This window comes from Centroberyx gerrardi, chromosome 16, assembly GCF_048128805.1.
Source record: "Centroberyx gerrardi isolate f3 chromosome 16, fCenGer3.hap1.cur.20231027, whole genome shotgun sequence".
In the NCBI taxonomy this organism is placed as follows: Eukaryota; Metazoa; Chordata; class Actinopteri; order Beryciformes; family Berycidae; genus Centroberyx; species Centroberyx gerrardi.
In genome coordinates, this window is record NC_136012.1 from 27,972,818 (window position 1) to 27,991,706 (window position 18,889).

General features: G+C 42.1%; 1 protein-coding gene across 1 annotated transcript in view; it reads left to right on the forward strand.

The window, feature by feature from the left end:
• The window catches only part of tgfbi (transforming growth factor, beta-induced), a 35,098-nt gene extending 16,209 nt beyond the window's left edge, over positions 1-18,889 (forward strand). The window contains exons 8-17 of the mRNA XM_078289132.1: positions 432-644; positions 1,139-1,276; positions 1,502-1,644; positions 6,306-6,442; positions 9,305-9,435; positions 14,825-14,949; positions 15,793-15,895; positions 16,406-16,464; positions 16,660-16,684; positions 17,261-18,889. Of these exons, the coding sequence (XP_078145258.1) occupies positions 432-644; positions 1,139-1,276; positions 1,502-1,644; positions 6,306-6,442; positions 9,305-9,435; positions 14,825-14,949; positions 15,793-15,895; positions 16,406-16,464; positions 16,660-16,684; positions 17,261-17,322 (1,136 nt within the window). The 3' untranslated portion in view covers positions 17,323-18,889. The remainder of the gene's footprint in view (positions 1-431; positions 645-1,138; positions 1,277-1,501; positions 1,645-6,305; positions 6,443-9,304; positions 9,436-14,824; positions 14,950-15,792; positions 15,896-16,405; positions 16,465-16,659; positions 16,685-17,260) is intronic.

The following is an 18,889-nucleotide window of genomic DNA, read 5'->3' on the forward strand; positions in this document are numbered from 1 at the left end:
TTAATATGTCACTTTATTAAGTTTTAATATTTTTTCAGGCGAGAAAGTAACCATGTAGATTCCCAATATGTGGTCAGTTTATCCAAATAACACCTGTTTGTAAATCTGCTGCAACGTTTTCGGAGATTTGGGACCCGCCGTCTGCCTCGCAGTCCGCCATTCCGCAGTCTGAAGAGACGCAATGCATTTTGGGGCAGTTGAGTTTCATGCGGCACCGTGACGACCAGCTGGGGGGGGGGTTAGGGTTAGGGTTAGGGTTGGGGGAGGGGGGGTTCTATCTGCAGTGGAAAACCAAGTGGTACTACCAAAAGCGAGTAGAGTCGAGTCGAGTCGAGTCGAGTTGAGCCATGTGGTGGAAAAGCAGATTTGGTAGCACTAGTATTAGAACTGTAACCACTGTACCGTTCCAAACCCTCTGCTGCTGCTCCCAGACCTGCTGAACTACCACATCCTGAAGCACATGCAGTGTGCGGAGTCGGTGGTGTCGGGAACGCCCATGGAGACGCTGCAGGGAACCGTGCTGGAGGTCGGCTGCGAGGGAGATCACATGACGCTCAACGGCAAGGCCATCATCACCAAGAAGGACCAGCTGGGAACCAACGGAGTCGTCCACTACATCAACGAGCTGCTCATCCCCGACTCAGGTACTCTGCTACACTACTGCATATACTACTGCTACTACTGCATCTAGTACTACTACTACTGCACCTAGTACTACTGCATATACTACTGCTACTACTGCATCTAGTACTGCTGCATATACTACTGCTACTACTGCATCTAGTACTACTACTACTGCACCTAGTACTACTGCATATACTACTACTACTACTGCACCTAGTACTACTACTACTGCACCTAGTACTACTGCATATACTACTGCTACTACTGCATCTAGTACTACTGCATATACTACTACTACTACTGCACCTCGTACTACTGCATATACTACTGCTACTACTGCATCTAGTACTACTGCATATACTACTACTACTACTGCACCTAGTACTGCTGCATATATTACTACTACTACTGCATAATAGCCATAATAGCAGTAGTAGTAGTACTAGTTGTTATTGTAGTAGTAGTTGTAGCAGTAGTGTGACTCATTAGTTCAACTTGTTATTTTATTTCTCAGCTAAGACTCTCCTGGAGCTGGCTGAGGGTTCGTCTGTTTCCACGGCAACCAAGATGTTAGTTGATGCCGGTCTGAGCTCCCACCTGACCGGCTCCGAGGCCCTGACCCTGCTCGCCCCGCTGGACGACGCATTCAAAGGTAACACCGTCTCTCTCTCTCTCTCTCTCTCTCTCTCTCTCTCTCCACCTCTCAATTCGATTTGCTTCATCCACTTAAATGTCACACGAGCAGCATTGCTACAGCATCTAAATACAACTGAATAGAAACAATACAAATAAATAACTAGTACATAACAATAAGCTGCTCATCTGCAGTATCTCTCTCCCTCTCTCCTCTGTTTAACTCTCTCTCTCTGGTGAGCAGGCAGTCTGACGATGACGGGTGAGATGAGGAAGCTGATGACCAATCACATCGTGAAGGAGCAGCTCTCCTCCAAGGCTCTGTACCACGGCCAGGAGCTGGAGACGCTGGGCGGCATCAAACTCCGCGTCTTCGTCTATCGCAACGTACGTAACACCGTAACACCTTAATACTTTACTGTCTCTGCGGGAAGGGGGCAGCTGGATTATGAATTGGTCTCCGTCTTGTTCCTTCATTTGTTCGTTCATGTATCTCACTGTATTTCAGACAAAATGATGCATCTCAACACTGTGTTCCAACATTGTCAAAGTTAAAATGATTGGCACAAGGGGGGCGCTAAAATTACAGGCCAGAACAAGGTCACATATTTGTGACCTTGTGGGGAGCCATCATGTTTACTGCTGCCTTGTTTATATTCATATAAGGAAATCTGCATGTTGCCTCAGAGGTTTAAAGCAATATTCCACTTAAATTTAACATGGGGGTTATTCGGCTCTTGACCGCCATGAAAACCAGAATATAAACTACTCACCAAGATCAGATGCAGCTGGACCAGTTTGTAGTGTTCAGAAAATAGACTGAAAACATTTAACAGGTTGGTGAACAGATTCAACAACAGATCCTGCTGCTGTGATTTTCAATGGACATTTGGTCTTACTTTTTAGAACGTCATTTAACAAATATAATTTTTATTGATAGACAAGAACATAGCGGAGGAAGTAAAAATCCGAACCTTTTTGAGGAAGAAGCAACACTGATCTAGCAGCAGCATTGTCCACATTGATGCACATGATCATCAAAAGTCCTGAATGAATGAGTTAATTTATTTGACAATTTCATAACATTACAAAATTCATTCAAGCAGTGAGTGCCGTGAAGTAGTAGATACCTTCAGGATTGCACAAGATGGATCAAAAGCATCAATTATATGTAAATACAACAATACATGGATTTTAAAAATACAACAAATATCCATTATCAAACAAAAAATTATCTTATTGTCATTGGCGTCACTTCCAGCAGGATCGTATGTCTTTAGCCCAACAATGCCATTCACTCTATCTGTCTTTGTATTGGTGAAAACGTTAAATCAACCTGAATGCAGAAATTTGTCTGTTTTTTGTCTCCTTGCTCACCGGCACACTGCACACACCTGGTAGAAGATGATTTAAGTGAAGGATCTTTAATGTAGAAGGACAGGAGCTCTTTAGATGTATGTAATAGCTGGGTTAGAATGGGAAAATGCATGGGAAGTCTCTGTAAATATATTTTAAGACCCAGTGATCAGTCCCTGATGTTTGCAGATGAAGGCCAGACCAGACCGCAGCGTGGTTTGTTTTTTATCTGTTCTGCCATGTGAAATAAAGGCATTTTAATTTTTACAATGAGACAGAATGCCTTGGACATTTTTTTTTTTTTGGTGGGAACTAACCTTATTGACTCGATCTTAAATTATATTTACAAAGACTTCCCAAGCAATGATTTAAGACGTTTTCCACGCTGTCAGGGCTCGCTCCTCTTTTTGGAAAACAACCGATCGACCAAGGCTGCTCTCGTCTCTGTAAAATGTCAACTTTTAAAATCTGGCTTGTGTTCCTTGTCATGGTGACTTCTGGTTGAAGAGGACAAAGAGTCCGTTGTAAATTCACATTTTATTGAGATAAATGCTGCTTGGAGAGTTGGATGTCTTGCAAAATGAGGAGAGGAGCCTAAAGATTCAGAAAACATATTCTGAAGTTGTTTTCTAAAGAGGTTTGGATGTTCCTGGTAGATTTTAGATTAGCATGAAGTTTGTCACGATGTTCTCCCTCATACAGAGAGAGAAAAGGAGAAAATAGCTCTTATTATGGCTGGTTATACGTTACCTCAGTATAGTTGCTTTAACCACATCTGAACATCTTGTTGCCAGAAAACACTTGAACACTTTTGACCCTGTGGCTCACTCTGTGGTCTGTTGCCGGGTGGATTGCCTGTCTCCATTGCCCATAAAAATTGCATCATCACCCTTATTAATGTTTTCATTTTTTCTGATTGAGTGACACGGGGTCGTTGAGTTTGCAGCGGAAGACAGATCACTGTGGCTAGATTGCATTAATAACATGCACAAACAAACAAATCAAACTGAGCTGGGTTAGGGTTTGCTGGGCTGAGACATTTCGATATTAAATCAGTCGTCTACTGGAAGTCACAGTTGAGCAAAATAAGACTTGAAAATGTTTCCAACACATTATTTTCATTCACAAGCAAGTTTTCCATATTTCAGGTAATGTGTCTTGGAAGTCAAAATCAGCCTTTATTTAAATGTACACTGACTTAAAAGCCCATGTGCCTGTGTTCCAGTCCAGCCTCATTAACATAACTCATAACCACATTCGGTGGATGACTTCATCCAGAGAGTCTTATGGCAGCGTAACTGAAGCCATGTTGAACCTGGGTGGCCCGAGTGGGACGGGGGTCTGGACCCTGTTGGTCCCTCTGCCCAGAGACTGAACCAACCTCCAAACAACCCGAGCACAAACCTCACTGTTATTACCTCGCTTCCTCTTTGGAAACTATTGTGTTCCTCATTATGTGTAACTGCCCGCCTTCTGAGCGGTGATTAGACAGATGTTTCTGAAAACTCAGCGGTCCTGCATGGTTCCCATTTTCTCACGACAAACCGGCTTTTCCCTTCTGGACTCGGCTGTTAGGAAGTTAAACTGTATGTTAAACAGGAAATGTATCCGTGTGAATGAGGTTTGTCCCCAAATAACCTCAGAAATATGAATTCCACCAAGGATCCGTCAAGGATTTATATACTTCAACTAGTGTGAATCAAATCATTGTGTGTGCTAACAGTCGACATACAGTGTTTCAGCCATTTCAAAATAGTGATTGAATGAATTTGAATTTAAAACATATCACCAAAGATGTCGCCAAAATTGCAAAAGCAAGAATCTCGCAGATTATCACTTTAAAAGGGACTTAACTTTATATCTAGTGTCAAGTTTTTCCCTTTTGACCTCAGTCTGGACTTTGGGACAGAGAGAAGAGCCGTTAGAGGTTCGATTCCCACTGGATCCACCCATCAGAAACATCCACTCACAGCACTGTACGGTGCTTTGGATAAAAAACATCCACCAAGTTTCTTGAGCAGAGCGCTATATATCCGGTATTTTGCTAAATATTGTGATCACGCTCATTAATAATTAATTAATTGTCTCAGTTTCAGGGAAAGAAATGTGTCCTTATTTACAAAATTCACATAATAAATAATTCCTATTTTACTAATTTGACTCTAAGGCAAACTTTGCCCAGAATCCGTTCTTGTTCGTCATCTGGTTTCAAATCAAAGTGTCTGCAGATGAGAAGATGATCCACGTTCAGGAGCTAAAACATTTTCAGAACTTTCCTCTCCGATTCCGTTCTTTTCCACAGATTCTCTCCGTCAGGTTTCTCTGCTGCTTCTCCAGCTGAACTTTGGTTTTGGTCACATGATGCAGGGTTGAGCATTCAGAGGCTGTGATTGGTCAGGAGAGATGGAAGCGCTTGATATACCACACCGGGACTAAAATATAACAAAGCACTGCAATATCGCTGAACTACACCATTATCAGTCGTGGAAACATAAAATTGCGATATACGATTATCTTGGATTGATTGTGCAGCCGTTCTATCGGCTCTCCAGCGGTTCCACACATGTTCCCCGCTGCAGGTTCTCGGTCTTGGTTCTCCTGGGTGGCAGACACACGGCTCAGATTTCTGCACTGTAATGAACTCTGCAGACCACAAGAAATTTCCTCCTTCCCACGACTGGTAAATCTTTCCAGACACCATTTGTAGGCCCTAGTGTGTGTGTGTGTGTGTGTGTGTGTGAGTGTTACCGACGGCTCTGACAGGCTCTGACAAAATGGCCACCGTCCAACACACGCCGGGTGCCGAGTACAGAGAGACTCGAACTCCCGGTAACCTCTCTAACCAGGATTCAGTTTCAGACAGGAGGACAGAGCGTTACTGACAGGCAGGTCGCACCACAGGAAGTCCCGCCCCTAAAATCAAAACCCCGGCTCCCGACGGCTTTGATCCACGTCGACGAAGTGTGTTCTGCCAACACACACTGATGCAAATGTAATGACAGTAAAATCACAAAATGAGTTTACTAATCTTCTCTGTTGCAATAATGTAAATCAAGATTCAGCTGTAATGTTTCATTGTCAAATAATCAAATGGTTCAAAGTCAGACAGTAGACCGTGATTCACTTCTGATTGGTTCAGCTGACTACAGGCTAGTGTTACGTGGCTTCTGATTGGTGGAGCTGACTCTTGACTCCTTTACCCAAAGTGCCTCCGATGTGTCAGAAACAGTAAAATGGCTGCAAGAACGTAAAAATAGTGATGAAAACTGACTTCAGGTTGCGCTTTAGGAACAGGAGGCTGTTTTTATTTATGATTTTTACTGTATTGCTATTAAGGTATAAAACACCTCCACCCATCCTCTATCCCTCCAACCCCTCCTCACCCAACGTCACATCTTTAAAGAAAACAACATATATACACAAATAAAAATATAACCAAATAACCAAAATCCATAAGGAATACACACACAAAAAAGGCAGCCTTACAACTACTGCAGGTACACGAGTTTGACAATCAAGATTTCTTACCGAAATAAGAAAAGTAGAGTCAAGCCGCTCTTCTTCAGACTGAATTGAGATTTCTATGAGGTTCTTGATGTGTTCAGTAAATGGAGACCAGGTCTTGTATCTGTATCTGTTTCTTCTGTACATCATTGATTCACTCTCTCTCTCTCTGTGTGTCTGTTGTGCAGAACCTGTGTATTGAGAACGCCTGCATCGCCGCTCACGACAAGACCGGCCGCTTCGCCTCCATGTTCACCGTGGACAAGGTGCTCACCCCCCCCATGGGGACCGTCATGGACGTCCTCAAGGCCGACGATCGCTTCAGGTAAAGAGGAGGGATTCACCTACTCCATTTTCTGCTTTGTTAGGTAAAGTACGGTGCAGAGTGACAGGCAGGGAGGGAAACGACCAGCCACCAGTAAAGATTCCTCTACCAGCCGCTTTGGCAGGAAACCAACCATCACTTGGAGTTTTATTTATTCTAAATATCTAGTCGGCTAGTAAAATAATGGAAATGGCTCATAAGTTAGTCTGCTATAGAAGCCACTTTGACAGGTTAGAACAATAACTATAAAGATAACTATATTTAAATTGTTCTAAGTAACTAGAGTGTCTGTGTTCCCACTGCAACGATAACTATAAAAAAATCCAAAACCATAACTATAATTATATTGTTGCTTTGATCTCAGAGTGATTTTTTAGAGACAACGATAAAACATTTTCAACCAATCAGATTCAAGTTGTAAGAAAGAAGGGGGCGGAGCATTCGGGAGCTCACCGCCGTGAGGAACTGACCTCAGAAGTCCAGCAGAGCGAAGGCCGCCCCTTCTCTCCTTGGCAGCAGTTCATGAACCCAAATCTTATGACTGTGTCATTTAGTTACTGTAGAGAGCAAGTAAAGTAAAAGTCAGTAAAGTCATCATCCTCTATTTTGGTCTGAAAACATGTGCACCAAAATAAAACTATAATTAGACTTCACTGGCTTAGAGCGGTGGTTTCACTGCTGGTCCTCAGCACCCTCAGCCCTGCTGGTTTTAGATCCTACCAGGCAGTTAATTGCAGTTAATTGCATTCACCTTGCATCCCAGGTGTAAAATTATCTCTAATCAGATGGTTAAAATGAAAACCAGCAGGGACGAGGACTGAGAAACACTGGTTTAGAGCAGAGGTGGGCAGTCTGCAGGTTTTTGTTCGAACCAAACACTACAGCAGCTGATTTCACTAATTAGCACTCCTTCAACCAGAGAGGAAGAACTGATCAGTGAAATCAGCTGCTGTAGAGTTTGTTTGGAACAAAAACCTGTGGACTAAACTGAAGATCTGCAGAAAGAGACAGCAGAGAGAGAGAGAGAGCAGAGAGAGAGAGCATGGACGTCAGGCAGCACATGCTGTTCTGTTTTAACACCAGTTCAAAGAGGAAAGAGATAACTCCATGTTGGAAGAGTGACAGCAAAATCAAAGGTCTTCCTCCCTGACAAAACAAAGAAAATGCCAAATTTCTGCGAGGTGGTCGGGATCCAAAACCTGTTCATTTAACAGAATATCAAGCATAAGGAACCACCCGGTCTTCTCAGGAGGGAAGACAGGCGATATCTTTCCAATCTTTGATTTCGTTGTCCCTCTGCCAACACGGTGGTGGCGTGTCCTTCATGACCGCTGGAAGGCATCCGCTCTCCAGACATTTCGTGACAGGTCTTTATTCCAGATCAAAGTCCCGCCTGACAAATGACAAAAATGAATATTTTGAAACCGTCGGCGCCATCCGAAACCTGCCAAGCTTCTCCTCCACACAAAAGACGGAACAGTCTCACGAAAAGTCTGAAGATTTTGTCCCTTTTTAAGGTCTTTCCAGGGAACATTTTGGTCTCGAGCTTTTTTATGACAAGCAATTACAGTAAATACCCAGGAAACCTTAGCTCCTTAACCTGTAATGGTTTAAGCAGCCAGCGAGGGAGCGGAGCCAGAAACAGCTACTGCTTTCATTCCCCCCCGCTGCCCGAGACTTTCCTCCCTCGCTGTGTTTTGTTAGGCGGAGCGGTCCAGGGATCTCCGGCGGGGAGTTTTGCAATAATTCAGACTTGTCTAATAAATACAAATCTCTCAAGCTCAGAGCCGTGATTTATTTATTAGGAAATGAGTCTGTCGGCAGCTTCGCCAAGTGTCTCCTCCTCTCTGAGGATCCTTGAGATAGAGAGATCCTCTGTGTTGAAGCTGTGTGGTTTATGAACCGAGGAGACGAACCACCAAAAGTTTGGCTGTGGCTGGTGAATTAGACTTCTCTGAACAGCAGAGGTGTGGACTCGAGTCACATGACTTGGTTTCGAAGCAGACTCAAGTCACAATTCTAATTGAGACTTGACTTGATGCATGAAGAGAAGACTTGAGACTTGACTTGACTTGGGTTCTGGTGACTTGGGACTTGACTCTGACTTGTACTTTGATGACTTGAAAAGGTTTCTAAAGTCTTGACTTGAGATCTTGTGTTTGTGTAAATGACTTAGATTGAAAGTGATGAGATTTGTTCCAGCAGACGACTGAATTTAAATTCTGTTTTCTGAATTTGTATGGAATGATTGAATTTATTGAAGTTGAAACTGATTATAGAACTTTTACCAAGTTTTTATCCTATTAAAACCATATTGCATTGAAAAGTCCTAGATATTTAGTTTTCTTTAAGATATTAAATTGATACTGGACTCTTGATTTGTTCTGACTTGACTTGCTGTTCTACATTTAGACTTGAGACTTGACATTAATGACATGGACTGGACTTGGACTTGACTTGGTAATCTACCTTTAGACTTAGGACTTGACTTCAGACTTGAGCCTCAAGACTTCAGACTGACTTGGGACTCGAGCAAAATTGACTTGGTCACACCTCTGCTGAATAGCCATCTTTTCTAGGTTCTTTCCTATTCTAGAAATATAGTCTGGCAAAAAAGTGGGAGTGGACGGTGAATTCTGGAATGTACAAACTACTATGAACTTCAGACAAAAAAATGTGTTTCCTATTCCTGAATTATGTATAACCACCATAAGATAATGACTGTCTCATTATGAGCATCATTATGCTGATAAGTAAACAACATTGATTGATTATTGTTTTTGAAGAATAATGATTACATCACTCTAAATGTCATTACACCACAACCAATTACTGTAAACCCCCCTCCTCTCCTCTCCCCAGTCTGCTGGTGGGAGCCATCCAGACGGCCGGCATGACGGAGCTGATGAACCAGCAGGGGGCGCTGACCGTCTTCGCCCCGACCAACAACGCCTTCAACGCCTTGCCAAAGCCCGAACTCAACAAACTTATGCGTAAGTTCAAATCACAGAGCGTTGCATTAGATACAACAGAATTCCAAGGAAATTATATTGCATTTGATAGTTTAGTTTCATTTACTTGAAAGTGGTTCAACGGAGAAACCAAGTGCTAAAAACATAAGATGATGAAAAATAGCAGAACAATACATGACTTACCTGAAATACATCTGAAACTATAACAATACAGTCTTGCATATTTGCATTTTAATTTTTATTAGCATCTGTCATTAAGTGAATGCATGAATCTAAAGCTTCTTACTATGCCATGAGACATTTCTAACACAGGCGACCCCAGTGGGAATTGAACCTCTAACCCTGGCAGTGTTAGTGCCTTGCCCATTGAACTACACAGCACAAGAGTAATATCATTTCAACAGGGCAACTACAATGCATCAGGGATTTGTCAATATGACACTGCAACGTAGTCTAGTGAGCTAGATCTCCATCCAGTTGTGTCTGGAAGGAGACGGTGTAGAAACCTGAGACAGAGCTGAACAATCTGCTCCAATCAGAATGCGCTCAACCTGTGAGCGTTAAGTTTTATTGGTTGCCAGATATGTCACTCAATCGAGGGTGGGCAGCATCATGAAGTTGCTCCAGCACCAGAATTTACCTGATGTACAACTGCATGGTGAAAGTAAATACTGCTGTCCACGGTTTGGACCAAGCAGTGGACGCAGCTGTAAGCCAGTTTTTGAAAGCCGAGCATGTTGTGGCTCTTTAAGTCTTTCTCACGCTCTGTTGGGGAAACCACAGTACACACTACAGACACCGGGGGCTTGAATCACTGAATGACAAGACGAATCCGAAAGAAAAAGCTCCAATCATGACAAACACCCATCCAAAGTCCCCGGACACTTTGGGTCAAAGAGTCAAACAGTCTGGTTGGGACAAATACCTGATGATCCACTCCAAGACAACAGATAGCTGAGTGTTGGGACTGAGGTGCGGCGCAGTGAGAAGGAAGACGATGGTTTAAAACCCCGTGACACTTCAGCATCCGCCTTGTGTCCTTGAGTAAAACACTGAATCCCTACCAGCGACCTCCCTGTTGGAGGGAGCGGGGTTAGAGAAAAGACTAATTTCTCCTTCAGGGGATCAATAAAGTACCACAAAAAACATTTTCCCAGACAGATGATCCTCTATGATCACTGTGTCGCTGTTTACACATCGCTTTCTGGTAGCTCAACTGGTAATCCTGTGGTTAACCCAGAATTCAGCATATTCAGATACTGTGCTCTTGGTGTTTAGATAATCAGACATCTGCTCCTTGGATACCATGGTATTGCATTTCCTCTCAGCATTACATCAGGGTTTTCTTTAGCTGTAAACCTGATTATACGGCTTCTATGTAGTGAACGGCATTAATCCTGTGCTCCTGAAACTGGCTTAAAACGGTGTGTTTACGCACTCTTTGAAATCTGCTCCGTCTTTAACAGTTGAGCTCAACATCAGTGAGAGACTGAGGGACGTTTGAGTAATCGCTGAGTCTGTCTACACCCAGGAATGATTACAGCGTGGAATGCAATCTGGATGCTCCGCAGAGGAAATCACTTCCAAACAGCTAGCTGCCTTTAAGTGTTTCCAGTCCCGCTGCAGCCTGTAGAGACTCTCTGCTCTCTGAAAACCAGCCGTTCATGGGGGGGGTTCCTCTAAGATCTAAAGAGAGCCAGTAAACACCTCAGGGTTCTTCGTGAGGAAAATATTCCCTAAATGTTTCTTTGAAGAAGGTTCCGCCCTTCATGTAGGGTTTCTTCCAGGAATCTTCTGGGGGTTACAATGTGAAGAACACTTCAAGGTTCCTCAAAGCCCTTTTAAGTTTCAGATGGACTGTAGTCTGTGTCTGCACAGGTTTAACAAGGTTCTCTCAAGACCCAAAGGGATCCTGGATCCTCATTACGCTCCTGTAGAACCAGGACTTCTAGGTGTTCATGGGAGGTTCCTCTAAGATCTAAAGAGAGCCAATAAGCATCTCAGGGTTCTTCGTGAGAAAAATATCACTAAATGTTTCTTTGAAGAAGGTTACTTCCTTATGAAGGGGTTATTCATGGAAGCTTCTGGGATTCCCCCATGGGTGCAATTTGAAGAACACCTGAAGTTTCCTCAAAGTCCTTTTAAGTTTTAGATGCACTGTGTCTGCACAGGTTTAACAATGTTCTCCCAAGACCCAAAGGGAGTCAATAAGCACATCAGGTGTCCTCATTAGAACACAAATATCCCTGAAGGTTTCCTCAGAGAACACCCATATGCTAGAGGTTCCTGGAAGTACCATCAGCGTTCATGAACCTTTTATGAAGGGGTTCTTCTGGGAATGGTTGCACTCTGACAAACTCCTAAAGATCCTCTAAGCCAGTGGTTCTCAACGTGGGGTCCAGGGACCACCAGGGGTCCTTGAGGGGGTTCCAGGGGGTCCCAAGCAAACTGATGAAGTGTTAAACTTCAGCATTATTTCATTTACAAGAAGTTAGAAGAATTAGAGAATGTAGAAGAATGACTGTTTTGATCATAGTTTCACTGTTATCTCTCTAATACAGATAGTCAAGGAATTCTGGACAAAATCAGATCTAACAATAAAAATATTCTCAGATTTTGGTTCAAGAGACGAAATCTCATCAAATGGAGATCTGTGGCTCTAATGTGGACTAAATTAGGGTCCTTGATATGAAAAAGGTTGAGAACCACTGCTCTAAGCCCCTTTACTTTGTAGACCGTACTGTCAAACAGGGGCAAAATAACAAATGCTTGAATTCAATGAAATACACTTTGACCTCTTGAAAAAGCATGAGCGGCTCTTGCTTTATCTCGTACAGTTTGGTGCTTCCTCTCTTGAGACGGTTTACTTGTCTAGCAAGAAAAAACAAGAATATCTCAAGTAGATTGAATTTGTTTGCAGTCACATTCAAATCTATTTTAGCCAGGCTGTCACCCCCGGCTGCAGTATGTCCCGCTGTGTAACGCTGCTCCTTGTTTGGCCTGGACGTCCCGAACCGTTCCAGCAACACCTTTGTTTATATGAGCGAGGCACGGCCAAACCATTTACTACCGCTGAGATGAGTTGGTAAAAGCCGGTTTATACAAACTGTCTTAGTTAATCAACTTGTTTTCTTCTGCCTTGGCAACACAAGTGCAATCTTGACATATAAAGTGCATCGCAGCACGCAAACTTCTGCTTCAGCCTAATAAAGCAATGCAGAGACAGAGATGGACATTTGTCTCGGACTGTTTAAAGAGTGGGGGGGGGGGGGGGGGTGCCACCATGTTGGAGGAGAGACAACAAGAGGAGACAACGTCCTTCCTGACAACACAAAGAAAATGTGTGGTTCCTGTGTGTATTCAGATTATACTGTAAAAGGATCTGGGAAGAGAAGGAGGCAGCAGTACAGTCTTTCCTTTTGTCTCCATCACAACAAAATTCTGTTATTTCAATTATACATGGAGGGACGGCATGTGTGTGTGTTGACATCAGACGATTGTACTTAATCGTAGGATTGAAAATGATGAATGAGTCTGACTGTGGAGTTCTATTTGATTTCTAAAGTTTTATCTATCCATCATGTTAATGGATTCTAATTGTGGAATTCATTTCTGTTTAATAATTTTAACAAAAACCAATTAGTTTGATGCAAGAAATTCATTCCAGTTCAAAGGTTGTTACCCTGCCTGTCTCTCTCTCTGTCTGTCTGTCAACACAAAATTCAACAACTTACAAGTCATCTAATTACTTAATTAGCATCAAATTAGTTCAGCGAACCTGAAGTAATCAAAGGGATAATGTTGGAAATAAAAATGGAGCAGAGAAAGTCAGCGATGTCTCTGCTTGCTGTTAAAGAAGAGGATGAGGAGTCTGTTGTAAAACTTTATTTGGATTCAGTGTTGATACTCAACTATCAGGTGACAAAAAGTCGATGTTAAACAAAGTGTCACTTGCTTATTTGCTGCGTCTCTACAGACTGTAACCCGAACCCAGACACTGAATATCCATCGACTATTTTGAGTTTCAGTCACTTGAAACTCAGCCGACTGTTTAGTGCCACATTACAGTCACTTGACAGTAAGCTGAGTATCTTTATTGGACTTTATTGGACTGTCCAAATAAAGTGTGACCACCCGTTCAGTAGTGAAGGATGTTTACATGCCGTCCTGCCAGGAGACAGAGCACCGACAGTTTCCTCATCTCATCCTGAGCTCTGCCTGGACAGAGCCGGATCAAGACTGTTTTCACACTGATGTAACGCAGCTGAAGTCGAGTCATGTTGGACTCGGAGCCACAAAACACACGGCTTCCAAAACCCAAGACGCAGCAAGGAGGCATGTGCCTGCTGCGACCGAACCAGTTAACATACCTGGAAAAAAGCTGCATGCATGTTAGAAAAAGCATCACGTGTGATCATGGCCTTATTTTGGAATCAGAAAGGATCGAGCCAAATGTCAAAGATCCATTCTGCTTCAAAGACGCCAGACAGAGCTAAAGGATCATAATTCTACATTACCGTTTTTATCATATCTTTTATTATATCTTCATATTCAACGTGAACTTAGTGGTTCTTTAGACTGTTATCTACAGTTCCTTTGCGCTTCTAAGGCTTTAATCTAGTTTATCTGTCTCTCTCTCTCTCTCTCTCTCTCTCTCTCTGTCTCTCTCTCTGTCTCACTCTCTCTGTCTCTCTCTCTGTCTCTCTCTCTCTCTCTCTCTCTCTCTGTCTGTCTGTCTCTCTCTGTCTCTCTCTCTGTCTCACTCTCTCTGTCTCTCTCTCTCTGTCTCTCTCTCTCTCTCTCTCTCTCTCTATCTATCTCTCTCTATCTCTCTCTTCTTTCAAGTCCTAACAGTCAACAGTCATTTTCAAATTACTTAGACGTCATTTGTCCATATTTGCTGCTTCTTGCAACTTCCCCTCTGTGTATTTTATGTGTTTTTATTCCTTAATTGTGAAGCACCTTGTGCTTTGCAGAAGAAAAGTGCTATAGAAATAAAGTTATCATCCTATTGAACCAAAAAATAGAGTATCTACAGAGTAAAATCAGTGTAATATTGAGGTATGAAGCCTAATTTTACTCTGCAGTACAGTTCTCATGGTGTTATCTAGTAATGAAAGTACTAGATAGATAATAGTATTAATTATAATAATCCAGAGTATTACATAGTAATTATTCAGTAATGATTGCACAGTTATCATGCTAATACCTAAGTTATCACCAGAAATTACCGGCATTTAACCGAGAAATTACACATTATGACTACAAATAGTTACTCGTTATTACCAGAAATGACCAGTTACTTCCTGATCATTTCTATGTAATTGCACAGTAATTACCCTGTATTTTGTGTACCGTAATGTAAAGCTACCATAAAGTTTACTGTTATCGTTCTGATCGTGTGTGTCAGGAAACCGTCAGGAGCTGGCCGGAGTGCTGAAGTTCCACATGGGAGAGGGCATGCTGGTCAGCGGGGGGGTGGGGTCCCACTCCAGACTCAGACCTCTGCAGGGGGACAAGCTGGAGCTCGGCATGGTGAGTCGCTCTGTCCCACATCTATAAATTATTTTCATACATGCTGTATAACATGATGAGGTTTGACCCGAACGCTAACCGCAGCAACAGAGGAGTGAAGTCTCTCTGAGTCTCTGACCTGAATTTAAAGCTCCACATTATTCTGTTTCTGATTTAGTTTTAAAATCTCCTCTGTCTCAGATCAGAATAAAGTTCCTCATGATGTTCTGCAGATAAATGTAGTTCAGTTCAAAGTTGAATTGAATGAGTTAAACTGAATGAATGTGAAGACCGAGTCGTCACAATCCTGGCTCCTGATTGGCCGACAGCGGCAGCCAATCAAATGAGGTAAACCTGCTGAGCGGAGGCTTTCAGTTCAAATGCTGCAAACTGGACCCTGATTGGATGGATTTCAGTCATTCTTTACTGAGGGAGCCAATCAGGAGCGAGGATGGAGTGTTGAAAATACAATAACTTTTAAATTTAACCATCAAACAAAATAACATTTTAAGTGTCATCATTAAAGATCTTTGATCATATCTGGAAAATTTGAATTCTTATAATATGGGCCTTTATCTCTTGATGGTGGGAGAATTTTGGAGAAGATTATGATGATTTTGTCCTCTTCAACATGTTATTCTCGGTCTAACTCTCTCTCTCTCTCTCTCTCTCTCTCTCTATTTCTCTCTCTCTCTCTCTCTCTCTCTTTGTCTCTCTCTCCCTCTCTCTCTTTGTCTCTCTCTCTCTCTTTGTCTCTCTCTCTCTCTCTCTCTTTGTCTCTCTCTCTCTCTCTCTCTTTGTCTCTCTCTCTCTCTCTCTCTCTCTCTCTCTCTCTCTCTCTCTCTCTCTCTCTCTCTCTCTCAGCGTAACTACACAGTTTACGTGAACAAGGTTCCGGTGGTGGATGCCGACCTGATGGCGACTAACGGAATCGTTCACGCCGTCAACATCATCGTGAAGCCGCTGCGTGAGTCAAACCTCTGACCATGTGACTCTTCTGCTGAACTTTCCCTGGATAAATAAAGTTTTAAAAATCATCAATATCTACAGTGTAGTTCCTAGTTTTAGGAGCTTAAATTTGGTGTATGGATATATTTTCATACCTAAACCCGAGTGAGAAATCCTCCTGGTCGTGCAGAGTCATACTGTTATATTTTCTATATTATATTGGACTTAAAGCTGTGGTAGTTAAGTTTTATTATTTGCCATTTTGTTTAAATTCAGCAAAAGTATGTTGGGTGAACATGAATGAGGAAGATAATCTTTTAGAATCTCGCTTTCAAAGTAAATTTTGTGGCATCTGATCAGTTGAGGTCAATTCTGGAGCAGGAGGGCTTCGCTCTGAGCTGTCAATCAACTGCAGATTTAAATCTTAATTGAACTGGTGTTAAAAAGTCTTGAAAGTAGAAACCTGCAGTCACTCTGCAGTATTGATCTGATGTGGTTTCACCTGCTGACGCTCTCTGTCTCTCTGCAGCTCCTAAAGTGGACCGGGAGCAAGCGGACGGACCGGCCGGGACCGCTTCCTCCTCGAGGGTAAGGACTCCTGCAGCAGAGACACTGAGGAAGATGAATGACAGATATCTATAGAGCACAACAGCATCATCATCACCTGGCACCAAAGATCATGCAGCCAATAGCAGATGGCCATTTCAGTAGCATGCTTTTTACCTTTAGAGTTCAGGTTTTACACAGATTTGGGTTTGATGATTTGATTCTTTCTCTCCGCAGCCCGACTCCAGGAGCTTCAGGAACGGTGAGTTTTTGTTGTTCAACACAACAGCTGAAAAAAACACTTCAACTTTCTGCAGAGAGAAGAAGAAGGAACTAAACACTTCTATAGAGCTATTACTGCATAACCACACATTACTGTATACATTATTACTATTAATACCAACTCTGAGATTAGAAAGATTAGATCAAACTTTATTGATCCTTGTTGCAGCAGCAAAGAGTAACAGGATTCAGCAAAGAATAGAATAAGAATACAGCAAATAGGGTTTTTTTAAAATAACACAACTGACAGTTTCAACGCTACAAGGTTTTAGTAAGAATATAGTAATCAAAAAATAAAATATAAAATGAAATACATGAAAATGAATGAAAAATATGCCAAAAATATGAAATATATGCAGTATGAAAGTGAAAAATACGAGAAAATAAATAAAAAACCTAGAGAAATATATATGCATCATATAAGAAATTAGGAAAAAATATGAGACTATGAGTTAGAGAAGTGTGTGAATTAACAGTGTATACAGGATGTGCTGTTTCCTGTCTTACCGTGTCTCAGTGGGTTTTCTAATGAGCGCTGGCTGGATTTGTGTTTCAGAGGATCTGTTCCAGAAGGTGATGAAGAGTCGCTCCAGCAGGACGATGACGCGCAACCAGTAAAACCAACCAGGAGAACCAGCACCCAAACCCACAAGAACATCTGGAGAACCGAAGACGTTCTCTTCCCAAAGTCTCAAAGAGTCTTAAAGGAAAAATCCCCTAAAACACTTTAACACTGTTACAAACAACAGATATTAGTGATGAACCTTTCATTCCTGGCTCCATTCAGTAGTTTGTTGTGTTTTTCTTCTTGGTGGATAACCGGCCAATCGTAGACCAGGTGACATCACCTCCAGATGTTTCCAGCAGCTACAGTGGAGTTTGATATGAGAAAATGTTTCAGGATGTAAAACATCAGCGGTAAACGTCAGGTTTTGGTGTCAGTCCCTCAGAATCAAAGAGCGAGGGCTTCTTTCTAGAGCCGCCATTTTGCACCAAGAGACGTTCAACAATCATACAGGGAGAAATCCATCGTAGAAGAGAAGAGAGACCAGTTTCTCCACCACAGGAGCAGGAGAGAGACCAGCATGCACTGCAGCAGAGACACAGGTTGGGTTTCACTATCAGTGTCGCTCTATTCACGGACACACACAACCTGGAGTAAAGTCAGCTTGATATTGGATATTCGGTGGATATTCATTTTTCCACCTTCATGAACTTGTAAAGCAAACAAGTAAAACCACATTGATGAATATATTTGTGATTCCTGGAAGAGGAAGAACAATTTACAACCACTGGCTTCAATATTTGAGAAAATAGATCCACAGAAGAGCCAAAATCAAGCTAACTTTACTCCGGTCATGTGTAACCCACAGCTGAATGCAACGAGTCCAGGCTCGTTCTCTGGGGGTTGTCGAAAGGCATTCTGGGAAACGTAGGAAATCACTAACTGCAGTAGAAGGAGACGAGGCAGGTTGAGGGAAAGTGGAAACACAAAGAAAGTAAATTACAGAATAAACCTGGAATGAACTGAACATCACAGATTGATGATAAATAACAGTGTGAAAGTATCAAAGGGGATTTTTCCTTTAATTTTGTCAAAGACTGTTCTCCAGTCAGACAGCACTGTGGAGCTGAGGAGGATATGGAATATTTTTTTGTGAAGAAGTTGTATAATTGCTTTCATTTACCAAAACCAAAAGCATTTCTGTGAACTGTAAAGCAACAGAGCAACTAACTGAGCGAGCGTCGCTTTAACAAGTTCAGTTTTTGAATTTTTCACATTTTGCAACTTAAGTCTCTTGTGTCAAGTGAAGTGGTTTTTTTTTTTGAGAAACGTATATTTTGTTTTGATATTCATGTAGCATGTTTGCATGGTTTGAGCTGGAACCAAAGAAAACTTTTCAGAAGACGGTTTCACCTCCAGCGGTTCGGTTGTGTGTTTGTTTTTTTAGTTTTTTTGTTTCGTTTTTTTTAAATAAACCCGATAAATTAGCTCTGAAAATTGAATGCACACGTCCATTCCATCTGTAACATACTGTAGCAAAAGATTGTTTTTTCTGTCTGTGTCTCTGTGTGTGTGTGTGTGTGTGTGTGTGTGTGTGTGTGTGTCTGTGTGTGTGTGTGTGTGTGTGTGGAAACCAAAGAACAGTGTCTGCACATTTCTAAATAAAATGGCCGTTTTGTA